This window comes from Podarcis muralis, chromosome 10, assembly GCF_964188315.1.
Source record: "Podarcis muralis chromosome 10, rPodMur119.hap1.1, whole genome shotgun sequence".
Classification (NCBI taxonomy): Eukaryota; Metazoa; Chordata; class Lepidosauria; order Squamata; family Lacertidae; genus Podarcis; species Podarcis muralis.
In genome coordinates, this window is record NC_135664.1 from 77,649,378 (window position 1) to 77,662,533 (window position 13,156).

Consider the following 13,156-nt stretch of genomic DNA (forward strand, 5'->3'; position numbering starts at 1 on the left):
TGCCCATTTCTATGAGGAAGTACCCCTCACAATAAAAAGAAATGCCAGACTCCCCTCCCCTCCGGGTGTCCCTTGAGACTCGAGAAAGGCAGTCAGCCCAAGAGCCAAACACCCATCGAAGCAAACTGAAGGATGTGAGAGCAAGACAGCCTAGACCACCTTCCTTTTTATTTATTTATGCAATGTATTTCTATGTTGCTCTGCCATAAAACAACAGGGTGATGTGCAGCAAAAAATGCAAACCATTTAAAAATGTTGGAGTTCCCATGGGGGGGGGGAGCACAGCCAGGGCCGGATTGAGGTTTGATGCGGCCCTCAGCTCCTGAAGGTAATGGGGCCCTATGTCCAGCTGTCCTTTGTCAACAACAAATTGTCGCTGTTTTTTGTGTTGAATATATGCTATATGGTAATTTATGGACCTAACAGGCATCTCAGACCATTTGCACATGTTGCCAGGCTACCAGTCCATGCAGAATGGAGGCACCCTATATATAGGTAAAGGTAAAGGGACCCCTGACCGTTAGGTCCAGTCGCGGATGACTCTGGGGTTGCAGCGCTCATCTCGCTTTACTGTCCGAGGGAGCCAGTGTTTGTCCCCAGCTTCCGGGTCACGTGGTCAGCAGCACTAAGCCGCTTCTGGCGAACCAGAGCAGCGCACGGAAATGCTGTTTACCTTCTTGCCACAGTGGTACCTATTTATCTACTTGCACTTTGTGCTTTCAAACTGCTAGGTTCTCAGGAGGTGGGACAGGGCAATGCGAGCTCACTCCGTTGCGGGGATTTGAACCGCCGACCTGCTGATTGGCATGCCTTAGGCTCAGTTGTTTAGACCAAAGTGCCACCCACGTCCCTACCCTATATATAGAAAAGAGCAAAGCAGTGATATTTGAGGGAGCAGGCTAGCAGGCGGGGCCCAGGACTTGCATCATAGGAGCTGACAAAACACAAAACACTGTTGCTGTATGTAAGTTTGATTTCATTTGTTTTTTATCTTATATTTTGGAAATGTGCACCCGGTTTCTCCACCCCTTTTGGGGGGGGGGGGTCCCAGGAGAGGGGGGCCCTAAGCTAGAGCCTGTTGAGCTTAGACGTAACCCCCCCCCCGGGAGCAGGCTCTGGGCGGGGGGCAAGGGGGAGAACTTTCTCTGGAGATCCCCTCCCGGAAGGGCCCCCCATCTGCTCGCCCCCCTTCCCAGGCGGATGCCCCGAGCAGCGAGGGAGAAGCGCCGCCCCGAGGGGACCCCCAGGGGCCATCTAGTCCCGCCCCGGCGAGGCCAGAGCTCCCCGGGGCCGGCGGGCCACCAGCTGCAGCGCAGGGCCGCCCCCGGGGGAAGAGGACGACGCCCGGCCCCCTCCGCCCGGACCCCGGAGCGACTCCTCGGGCTCCGCCGGGGAGGACCGGAAGGAGCCCGTGGGGCGACGGGGCTTCGGGCGAGACTCCGGAAGTGCGTCATCCCCGCGCGCCCCGGCGGGAAATTCAAAGCGGCGGCGGCGAGAGCGACGCGCACGAGGCTGCCTTCCTTCCCCCGTCGTCCCGCCGCCCGCTCTTCCCCGGCTGCTCCCCCGGAGCCGGGCGCGGAGAGCCAGCGCTGCCTTCCCTGGAAGACCCGGCCTCCCTGGCCTCGGTCTCTCTCGCCCGGCTTCCCGCTCGGCCCGATGGCGCAGCGGCGAGGGGTCTCGGCCGAAGAAGCCCGCCGGCCGAGGAGGAGCGCGGCGTAAGTAGCCCCCGGAGGGCGAGGCCCGGTCAGGGGCCCCTTTCAAGCGGGGCGGGTTCCTCCGGGTAGACAGCGGGAGAGGTCGGCCCCTTCGGCAGAATAGAAATATGGGGGGGGGGGGGGGAGACACGCCTCTTCGTGGCTCAGGAGAAATGCTAAACTAATCAAGAGAAGGCGTTAGAAGCAAGTAACCAACAGCATTGAAAGGATTAAGCACATTCATAGCACAGATTAACTAAAAAAATATATATCACATTTATTATGTTATTTGAATGTTCTTTTGGAGATATGGCCCAAATTCCATTGTCTGCGTTAGGCTGGGGTGTCTTATTTTATGTGTGTATGGTATGTTGCAACAACCCAATAAAAAGTAGAAAAAGAAATTGAAATATAACGACATCTATGTGTTTTAACCCCTTTTTGACGCCTTTAAATCTTTTAAGTAAATAGTGCTCAGTGGCATGAAGACATATATAGATGCTCTTCTGAAGAGAACTGGAATTGTGAATAAAACATGGTTGCCAACCCTGGAAACAACCCTGGAGTAATTTCACTCTTACTCTTGCCTTTCCGTGTTGAAGATGAACACCTGGAACACGAGAAGAGCTGCTACTCCAGGCCAAAGGGTCCACCTGGTTTAGCCCCCCTCTTCTGCCAGTGGCCCCCCAGATGCCCCAATGGTGGAAGCCCCTGGGCAGAACCCAAGAGCCCTCTCCCCATTGGTGATTCCCAGCAACTGGTATTCGGAAGCATCGCTGCTCCAACAATGGAGGCAGAGCATCATCATTGTGGCTCATAGCCATCGATAGCCCTCTCCTGCTCCATGAATTTGTCCAATCCTCTTTTAAAGCCATCTAGTCTGGTGGCCATCACTGCCTCCTGTGGCAGGGAGTTCCAGAGTTTAACAGTTTCCACGCTTAGTGTTTCCTTCACCTGGCTGTAAATTCAAACAGCCTTTTGACTTCCAACACAGACGGGCAGCGGCATTGAGTTCTGAGGCCGCACTGAACCTGCAGGCTCTTGAGAGACTCGCTCCCAGTGCTGAGGAGAGAGTCATCCACCAGAGCACTTCATAGCGAACCCATTGAAAAGCAGCCAGTCTCCCATCCTAAATTGGAAATGTCAGAACATTGTGTGCTCCCTGCCATATGCCACTGCAGTGAAGACTTTTGATCAAAGCTTCTTTCTGTGCATTTAGAATATGGCTGTGCAATGGCTAGCCACTTTCCTTTTACTGTTGTCTGCTTTTCAGCTCCACGAGTTCAGGCAGCGATGACGAGTTTGAAAACTGTAAGTAAAAGCTAATTTCCTCAGTGGGTCTAAAGATAAGTTATAGCACAAAACCCCCCTCAGAAAAAGCTACTTGTGTAGAAGAAGAAGAAGAAGAGTTTGGATTTGATATCCCACTTTATCACTACCCGAAGGAAAGCGGCTCACAATCTCCTTTCCCTTCTTCCCCACAACAAACACTCTGTGAGGTGAGTGGGGCTGAGAGACTTCAGAGAAGTGAAGCCTGGGGAAGGAGTTACCCTCTTTCTCCGGGTTGCACCAACCCAGAAACCTTTTCCTATGTACTGATAGGTTCCCTTTCCATTACACTTTTGCTCTCAACTAAAATTGGTTCTTCTGTTGCCTTTGGGGTTAACCTGGTCCCCAGCTTTATTGGGGTGCAGGGAGGCTTGTGTTTTCTTCAGACTGCTGCACTGTCAGCATCTCTTCTCACCCACCGAAAAGCATTTCTTCCCTTGACAGTCGGTCCTCTTTCTGCCATGGACCTGAGTCTCTTGGCCAAAGGTTTCTTCTCTCCTGTTCTGCAGCTACTGGGGTGAAGCCCTTTGCCAGGCAGGCAGATTCCCTTTCCCTTGAGCTCCGTAACAGATGCCACCTGCATATAGATGCCACCTAACATTGAAACGCAGCACAACCTCTGAGTAGGACTTGGTGGGATGCCACCCCAGCACCTCAGGAGGGCAGGCTCTGTGTGTAGCATCGGGGGGGGGGGGGGCTCAGCAGCAACCTGCCACCTGCTTCTGACTAATTTTGGGTCAGTGGATGGGAGGAGGAGGAGCCCGTCTGTAAAGGCGAGTGAGCCTGACAGTTTAACCTGTGACTCGTCTCTGGTGGGTCCTCCTGGGGGCCCCAGAGCCAGCGTCTCCTTTGAGGTCTTTCTGCTGGGATCAGCTTCATGCTGGCATCTGAGCCCCTTGAATGTGGACCCTGTTCCTTCATCCCTCGTTTCATTTCAACGCTGGCTAGTTTTTGAAGCTGCCACCTTTGTGGGCTTTAGAAGAACAGATTTCAGGAAACAAAAAAGTGACATTTCTCCCCCTTTCATGGTTTTGACTTAGTTTTATCTAGAATGAAGACCCCCAGACCTGCAACATGCTGCGTTCCAAGGACACAGAGCAGGTGGGTTCTGCCCAAGGGGGGAGGGCTGGGGTGGGGTTTTTCAAACGGAGAATTGGAAATTGTTTCAGCTGCCTTAAAGTGAGTAGAGTTCTGACTTGGCATGTGAATTACATAATTGGAATTTGAATTACATAAGCCCACAACTTACACACCTTTAATTTGTGTGTGTTCAGATTCATGCCCTTGGCATGCATAAATAAATAAATAAGGTAGGTAGGTAGGTAGGTAAATAGAGAGGAGGTGGGCATCCGGGAAAAAAGACTTTGGCAACCCCACCCACCACTGAGCCCAGTATCTGTTTGGACTATACAAGATGTTGTCTTCAGGCATGATCCTGGAATGCAACCCTTGTGTAAGTTGTGGGCTTACTGTATATTTCACAAGCAAGACCAAAGACTTGTTCTGCACCCTTCTTTGCCTTCTGACGCTGCTCCCTTTGTCTCTTGTGTCCCAGACTGGATGATTCCAAGGATGATTTCTTCACGTACCTCACAAGCAAATATGGATCTGGCAAAAAAGGCAAGTGATCATGGAAAGACCCAGCTGCCAGCCGGAGGAGGCCGGGTGAGCTGTCCTGGTCCAAGGCAGGCCATCCATGTGTTTGTCCAGGGAGCAGAGTAGCATCTGGGTGGGGTGGGGTGGGGGGGTTCCCACTTCAAAATGCCTGTTTTCTCCCCCCCCCCCCGGCTGCGTTTTGCCATCTCAGCTGGGCTGATGCGGCCCACGCAAGAAACCTGCTCCCTCCCTGGGGACCCTGCGGAGCTCTGAACCTGGGGAGCAGTTGGTGGCCTCCTTTCACCCCACAGGAGTGCAGGAATTTGGGCCCCATGTCGGGGCGATATGAGATGGTTGGGGGCACTCACCTTGCTGTGATTTTATTTGCATGCCACCCTTCCACAGTTCAAACCATGCTCAAGGCAGCTTACAACATAAAAAAGTATATGACTCCAACACAACAAAAGTAGCCATAAACGATACGTAGAACCTTACAAAATACAAAACCAAACTGAACAGTTTCCACATAAATCACAACCAAATCTAAAATAAGGATCCCCCCCCCCAAAAGCAGCCATAACCGCCTGCCCAAACTAAAAGGCCCAAGCAACACCCCAGCCCAAGAGCCTTCAGAGCTGAGTTGGTGCACTCTCATGGTCTCTAAATGCAGTGATTGATCTGCTCAGTTTGGCTCCCAAGAAGCGCCTGTGAAATGTTCTTTGCTGACTTGCAGGGCCGAGGTCTGCTCAGGCGCAAGAGGAGCCTGGGGCGCCTGGAAAGGAAGCTGCTCCCTCTGCCTCGTTTCTGCCTCGCCTTGTGTTCAGTGAGACTGACAGCGATGATGACGACGACGACTCCGTCTTTGCCAAAGGCACCCCAGGGAACCCCCAGCAGCCCAGACGAGCGTGTCAGGCCTCAAAGTGGACCTGGAGGAGCTTGCAACGCCCTGTCGCTCGCAGGGGCAGCCCCGACTCTCCCTTGCGCGAGGGGGAAAGGAGTTGCTGCACGGATCAGTCTGGAGGCACCGCCCAGAGCCAGGAGACAAGAGCAAGCGCTGCGCTGGGATCCGACACCTCCTCCGACGAGGAGGAGATGGACAGCCTCCTGGTGCGCCTGAAGCAGAAGATGGTCCTTTCTGCAAGGAAGGCGGCGGCGGCAGACCCCAAGGGAGCCACTGGTAAGAGGCAGCTCTGCTCCCCCCTCAGGAGGGGCCCGGGGGGTAGGAGGAGGGGGCTTCCAGGGTCCTCCCTCCCTCAAACCCCGTGGCCACCATTCAGAGATCGCTGTAGCTTTGGTCCTCAGTTTGGTTGGGGGAGGAATGCGGGTGGCTTTGTGGGTTAAACCACAGAGCCTAGGGCTTGCCGATCAGAAGGTCGGCGGTTCGAATCCCCATGACGGGGTGAGCTCCTGTTGCTCGGTCCCTGCTCCTGCCCACCTAGCAGTTCGAAAGCACGTCAGAGTGCAAGTAGATACATAGGTACCTCTCCGGCGGGAAGGTAAACGGTGTTTCTGTGCTCTGCTCTGGTTCTCCAGAAGCGGCTTAGTCATGCTGGCCACATGAGCCGGAAGCTGCACGCCGGCTCCCTTGGCCAGTAAAGCGAGATGAGTGCCGCAACCCCAGAGTCGGTCACGATTGGGCCTAATAGTCAGGGGTCCCTTTACCTTCAGTTTTACCTTGGTTGGTGGAAAGAAAGTGGGGAAGTGTTTTGTGCAGACGTAATGTTATTTTTCAAAAGAGGAAAGGCTGGGGACCCTCATTCTTTCTCGGGAAGGAGAGTGAAGGCAGGCTGGGTCCTCAGCACCCACTTAACACCTTTGGGGGGGTGCAGGGCAAAGGGGGAGATTTCCTGAAACTGCAGCTGTAGGACCTTATTTGCCTTGGGGAAAGTGGGAGCTTGAGGGGAAAGGGAGCTTTCTGTATGAGGGAGAAGAGCGAGAGCCAGCTAGACTGGACTCCCCCCCCCCCCCGCCAAGGTAACTGAGAAACCATCTCGGGCTGGATCCCCTGCTGCTTGGGGCAGGTGTCCACAGGTGGCGGGTTGCACATCTCTTTGCCTGCGAGGCTCTCCGTACAGGAGCCGTGAATAAGTGTCCTCCATGAGTACATTCTCCCTGAGCTTGAAAACAATCTGCAGGACTATTCCCCTCACCCCCAGTCCTCTTCACACTGTCGTATCATTAGAAATATCCTCATTTTAGGTAATGTTAGCCCAGTCCTGGTCCTGAGGACCATTGGCTTCAGAAGTGTGTGGAAACAGGGAACTGGCTGCTGTTCATTGGACTGGTGACGGGTCAGAAGAGGTTGGGGTTTGCCAGAGGGCCCTGATAAAGCGCCGTGTGGGGGATGTGGGAATGTTCAGAGAGACAGGAGAGGATATATTGTTTAATAATGTCCTTCCCAACTTGTGTTAACAAGTTCTATAATTTAGCAAAGTAACATTCCCCTTTTAAACTTTTACAGCGGATAGGTTTGCCAGGCTTGTATAAGTTTCCTGGTAAAGCCCCTTTTATTCCCTCTTAAAAGAGTAGACACAACATAGTCTTATATAAAAGTAAAAAATAGTTTACTCACACATCTTGTTCGCAAATGGATCCCAGAAGGCAGACTTAAGTTACAAAATATATACACCTGGAATCTATCCCATAAGGAGAAAGTTCCTTTGTACTCTCTTGGCTGGAAGCATCTCAGGCTAAGGAGATGTTGCTTCTTTGAGGAATGGAGTCAGAGAGAGAGATGGCTGCCTCCCCTGTGCTCTTTTGTAACCTGCACAGGTGAGGTCGCGCCCACCTCTGGTCACATGTAGAGGAAGTCGGTCCCAGCCCAGGAGGAAACAGGAAGTTCCGACTGGCTGGTTCAGAACCCCCTTTTTATTTCCACTCTAGGAATGTTGTATTTGACAGCTCTGTGTTTCACACCCCACGGGGGACGTGGCTGGGCTGAGTGTCCAGGAGAGTTGTCTTCCTCCGCCTCCCGTAAGGGTGCAAGTCCTCTGGGTCACCTGAAGGGTTCAGGGCAGGCAGAAGTGCTGCTTCTGCTTTGCACCAGGTGTTCGCTGACCCTCTTGCGGGATATGGGGGTGGCCATGGGCTCAGCTAGCGCTAGAGGGGGCTAAGCCAAGCTTAGGGAGCCCAGCCAGGCCTGTCGAGGCAGATCTTGCTCACGAGGGCTGAGCGGAACCTGCCAGAGGAGAAGCCGGCCTGCCTGGATCGCGGGTGTCAGAAGTGAGCAGCAAAGAAGGGCTCGGAATTGTTCTGCACGAGGAGCAGGCACTTGGGACGGGGTAGCTGGGCCAGGTGGGCCTTTGCTTGGGCCCTGCAGATGTTTTACGCTGCCAGACACTTGATTGGGGAGCAGAAAGGGCTTGTGAAGCTGTTTGGCCATGTGCTTTGCCCTGGCTTCCACTTGGGGCCTTGTCTGCCTGTGCTGAACCTTTGGCTTGTGATTGGTAGAGAGAAGAAACGTCCCGCCTCCCCTTGGAAGCGCCCGCCCGGCTGTGAAGAGCGAGAGCGCCCTTCCCACGCGGCCCAGATCGCCTCTTCCGGCCACGCCGATCTCTGTGCGAGCTCCGAAGAGCAAGGTGCTCGGTGACATCACCCCGTCCCACCAGACGCAGATGAGGTGAGCTCCTCTTTTGCTCATGCCTCTGTTCCCAGCTTTGGACTCTGGCAAAGCAGCTGGCCCAGGCCTGAAGTGGCGAGCCTGGAAGAACCAGCAAGCCCAGCACCTCCTCCCTGAGGGCATGCCCTCTGCCTTCCATTCGCAGCCTGCAGACTGGGATGCACGTTCTGGATCCGGACCCCAGTGTCAGTGGCTTCCATACAGGAGCTGCAGAAAAATGTGGTTGCTCAAGGCAGCCCTGGACTCAGAAAGGTTGGCAACCTCTGGACTAGTCCCTGGCGAGTCTCATAGAGGGAGCCTGGGCTGCCCTTTCCTTCCCTCTCATGGGTCTTTGCCTCCTCAGGAGTTCCTGCCAGGTGCAGGGCTGCTTCTTGCAAGAGCTGTCCGACCCAGAATCCCAGCACTCTAAGCATTTCCGGAGAAGGAAGGGGGAGCTGGCCCAGAACCTCTATGATTTCTACAACCGTTCCGTGTTTGAGCAAAAGGTACAGAGCTGGAATGGGGTTGTTTCTGCTCCAAGCAGATGGGCTGCTGGGTCTGGGTTCTGCTCGTGGCTGCTGACCCCTTGTCTCTCCTCCTATGGATCCTGTGGCCTCTTGAGAGGGTTTGGGAAAGGGGGCAGGAGGGCAGCAGCGAGAGGTTCCTTGCCTGCTATATGAGCTGCCTCTGGACTCTTGCCTGGATTCCTGCATCAGCAAAGCTGAAGTAAAGAGTCACGCGACTGAGTGGGGGCTGTGCAAAAGCAATGCTGGGCTCTACAGTCCAGTAATGCTGGGCTCTACAGGCTCCCTACTTTGAAACCAAAGAGAAGACCGAGAGGAAGATTGTCTGGTCTCTGCTCCTCCGCAGAGCCAAGCTGCACAAAGAGGGCTTAGCGCACGCCTGCCCTGGGGAGTCAGTGAAACGAAAGAGCACAGGGAGTGTTGTGAAAGGCCAGCCGGCCGGGCTCCCCTTGTCTCTGGCCAGCCTGGCCCTCAGCTCAGAAGTCAGGAGTGTGGCTCCAGGGCCGGGTAGGAGCTAAGCTGCTTCTCCCCCTTGTCCTTTCAGTTGCCAGAGAATATGGAGATTGTCTGGAACAAAAAGATGCGGAAAACTGCCGGGTGCTGTGTGAGTGGCCAGCTGAAGGGCCCTGAGGGGCAGCGCTATGCCCGGATAATGCTGTCAGAGAAAGTCTGTGACTCTGCAGGCAAGTGGGGGGGGGAGGGGTCTTCCTGGGGTCCTGAGGCTAATGCTGCGTTTGGATGGCATCGCACAGATTCAGAAAGGAGCTTTGAGGTTGAAGAAGTAGAGGGGAGAGTAGTGGTATTCTTTTTATTTCCTTGCATCCAAATCCCACCTTTCTTCCACCCTGGAGCTCAAGGGGGGGGGGTCTATGTGGCTCCCAGGCTGTCACCCATCCAGGCACTGATCAGGCTCAGATTTGCTTGATCTCAGTAAGGGTGGGGCCTTATCCCAGGTCACATCCTGCTCCCCACCATAGTAGAAGACGTGTCTTGATTACTGGCTTGGGACATTATCCCAAGCATTCCTCTTTGTAAACTCTAGCGTGAATGCCATGCTGTCAATCAAGACCCCAGGGGTCACAATGTATTGACAGGCCTTGACCAAGCGTGGCAGGTGCAGCCTGTCTTCCCTTGCCCTGCTGGTTCTCTGGTCTCCTGGATAGGCTTGTTCAAGGAAGTGCAAGGGAAAAAGGGTCACTCAAGGTGTGGGAAGCTGGTGAGTGGGGATAGGCGATATATTGATATATCATCCAAAACCGGTTTGAAGTCCATTTTGTGATATTGGTTTCATAATTCTTGATCTGACTATATATCGCAAATCGTCTCTGTGTGTTATGCAAAAATGCGGGGGAAACTGTGAAGCCAGCCAATGCCTCTCCATAGCTCCATCCTTATTTCAGGCGCTGTGATATGTCACTATATTGCAGTTTAGCTGGGGATATCTTGTGATTTGGAAAGCCAGAGATGGCCCAGCCCTGGTGGTGAGCCTGGTGCATGTGCGCCTGCGCATCAACTGGAATCGTGTCTCCTCGCTCCATGCCTCTCCTGTCTTGCGCAGATCGACTCCGGGACACTCTGATCCACGAACTGTGCCACGCAGCTGCCTGGCTGATCCACGGGGTCCGAGACGGCCACGGCCGGTTTTGGCGCTTATATGCAAAGAAGTCGGCTGTGGTCCACCCAGAGCTCCCAGTGGTGTCGCGATGCCACAACTATGAGATCAAGTACAAGTTCACCTACGAGTGCTGCCGGTGCAAAAACACGTGAGTGAGGATCAGGGCCTGTTCCTGGTGAGGCATTTGAGCCCCGGTGTGCGATCCCGGCTCAGCTATTGTAGCTAGTCCTGAGTGAGACCCATATCCTGTTCGAAGAGAGTCTCTGCATCTGCTAGTGACTCTAAGAATCTCCAGCTTTCCAGGGCCCTGATCCTGTAAGCCCTCATGGTTTTGTGGGCTAACCCCACAGAAGGTGATCAGACCCCACCCATCCTGCCCCCTTCAGCTTTTGGAATGAAGTTTGGAAGCTATCCAGATATATTGGATTTTGCAGTCAGTGCCCTGTGAGGGGAGTGTGGGGCTGCCTCCTGGCCCCCAGGAAGAGCCTTCTTCACTCTTGAGCTCTGCCCTGCTCAGCCCTTGAGCTCTTTATCAGCTTGGTCTCCGTGGTGAGGATCAAGGGGAGCGAGGGCTTGAGAGCTGAAGGAGAGCCCTGTGGCTGCTGGGTCAGGCCAAGGGGGCCCTTCTAGGCCACCCTCCTCATCCCACAGAAGCCAGCCCAGATGCCCCCCAGGGAAGCCCCCACGCAGCAGAAAGTGGAGAGGGGAAAGCTCTTCTCCCTCTCATAGCTCCAGAACCCGTGGACATCCAAGGACATGGGAAGATTCAGGACAGGCAAAAGAAAGTATTTCTTCACATGGCACATAGTTTGTGGAACTCATTCCCACAAGAAGTAATGGCAGCCACTACCTTGGGTGGCTTCAAAGGAGGATAAGTCGAATACATGGAGACTAAAAGCTGTGTTCTCCCTCCCCTGTCGGAGGCAGTAAATACTCTGTTGGGAATCACAAGTGGGGAGATTAGCTGCTGCTGCTGCTGTGCTCAGGTCCGGCTTCTGGGACCTGGGGGGCCCCTGGTTGGCCACTGAGGAGAACAGGATGCGCCCCTTTGGCCAGATCCCGCAGGCTCATCTGACGTTCAGTACAAGGTGAACCAAAGCCCATCCTCACCAGATGCCTAACTTAAAGACTCTGCCTTAAGTGCCAGGCTAAAGCGCCCAGTGAGGAGGGCATGGGCACCTCCCAGGGTGGGAGTCATTGTAGCGAAATAAAAGGGGGGCCAGAACCCCCAAAGTCCTCTTCCTCTCTTCCCGCTGCCTTCTCCATCGCTCATATAAACCCAGTGCCAGAGCTTGGCCCGGATGACGGTCTCCCTAACACTCTGCAGGAGGAGTAACATCATCAGGGGGTCCTGCAGGAGGACAGGAGAGAAGCCCATGTCATGGTGGCTGCAGAATTTGCCTTCCTGGGAATCACCGGGGAGATTCTCGGCCTCAAGGTTGAAAGCAGCCTGCTGAGTCCTGCTGTCTTGGACACAGCTGGGGGGCAACTGGTCCAGGGACCAGTTTGGAATTCGCTCCCTCTTTGGGGCCAGAGAAACTAGCCAGGCCTGCTCACAGCTCATGGCTCCAGGGGAATAGTTGGCGTTGCTCTTTCAAGAAGGGCTTCTGTTAACCAACCACTGAATGTGTCTAGATGGGCTTATTGTGTGCCTGCTTTGGGCTCTGATCTGCAGGATCTTTTCATGTGTATGGGTGGGCTTCCGGTTGGGCATCAGGAGTGCTGGCCCTGTGGCCTCTTGCTGAATCCGGCTGCCAGTTAGTGGGTGTTGCTTACGGCTGCCTCCTGCGCCCGCCCGTCTGCTGCTCCCTCAGGCGCCTCCTGTGTTTTTGTTTCCAGGATCGGGCGCCACTCCAAGTCTCTGGACACCCAGCGCTTTGTCTGTGCCCTTTGCAAGGGGCAGTTTGTGCTGTGCCAGCCCACGCGCAAGGATGGCACACCAGCGAAAGCACCGCTCACGCCGTTTGCAAAGTTTGTGAAAGAAAACTACGGCTCTGCTAAGCACTCGCAGAAGGGGCTGAGCCACGGAGACATCATGAAGAAACTCAGTGCAGATTTTGCTGCCCAAGTTTCTCTCACCCCACAAGCGACTCTCCCACACTAGCAAAGGCTTGGGCAGCAGCTCCAGATCCCTTGCTGTACGTCTGTGATTCTTTGCTCCCAAGAAGCAACCAGGTGGTGCTGGGGCCACCTCCCCAGGAACTGCAGAGTCTTTTCTTCCCTTCTCCCCCCACTCCAAATGTTTTTTACAATCCTTGCGTGTCTGGTCTCATTTGCCCAGGCGATTAAATCAGTTTGGTAACACATTGAGTTATGAATAAAGCAAACTATTTGTGTGTCCTGAGTATTGTTTTCTTCCTAATTGCGCTTTTGAGCGCAGATGAATCGCTAGAAGTCTATGGATGATCTCACACCTGCTACAGCTGGCCTTCTGCCACCGGTTGCATCTCGCGGGGTGGGGGCGTGTCTGGAGGACCTGACCACTCCTGTGATAGGTGCCAGGGGCACACCTGTGGTGCAAAAGCCATTTCATGACCAGGGAGGCAAGCTCTAGCCAGTAGGTCATCATACGCCCCTCCCCACATGAGCACAATGTCCCTGTCACCCACCCCATCTGAGAAATACTTTCTTACTTGGTCATGCTTCTTTGAGAACAGAAGCCTGGAGCAGGCCAGTGCTACCTAAATCAGCCAAGAAACAAACGCTGCCACCTGAGATTGGGCTGGGAAGTGGGGCTCTGTGCTTTGTGATATGGTGGCTTTGAGACTGAATCCTGACAAGACAGAAGTACCGTTTTGGG

General features: G+C 54.2%; 1 protein-coding gene across 2 annotated transcripts; it reads left to right on the forward strand.

The window, feature by feature from the left end:
* Window positions 1–1,185: 1,185 nt before the first annotated feature.
* LOC114605338 (germ cell nuclear acidic protein) lies at window positions 1,186–12,692 on the forward strand. 2 transcript variants are annotated; one of them, XM_028746488.2, is made up of 10 exons: window positions 1,186–1,715; window positions 2,968–3,005; window positions 4,064–4,124; window positions 4,579–4,643; window positions 5,353–5,796; window positions 8,070–8,238; window positions 8,582–8,723; window positions 9,286–9,424; window positions 10,300–10,504; window positions 12,196–12,692. In XM_028746488.2, the coding sequence occupies exons 1-10, from the start codon at window positions 1,201–1,203 to the stop codon at window positions 12,458–12,460; spliced, it is 2,043 nt and encodes a 680-aa protein (XP_028602321.2). In that variant the 5' UTR covers window positions 1,186–1,200; the 3' UTR covers window positions 12,461–12,692. The 2 variants fall into 2 exon arrangements, with proteins under 2 accessions (XP_028602321.2, XP_028602322.2); XM_028746489.2 differs by having other exon boundaries at window positions 1,684–1,743.
* Window positions 12,693–13,156: the final 464 nt, after the last annotated feature.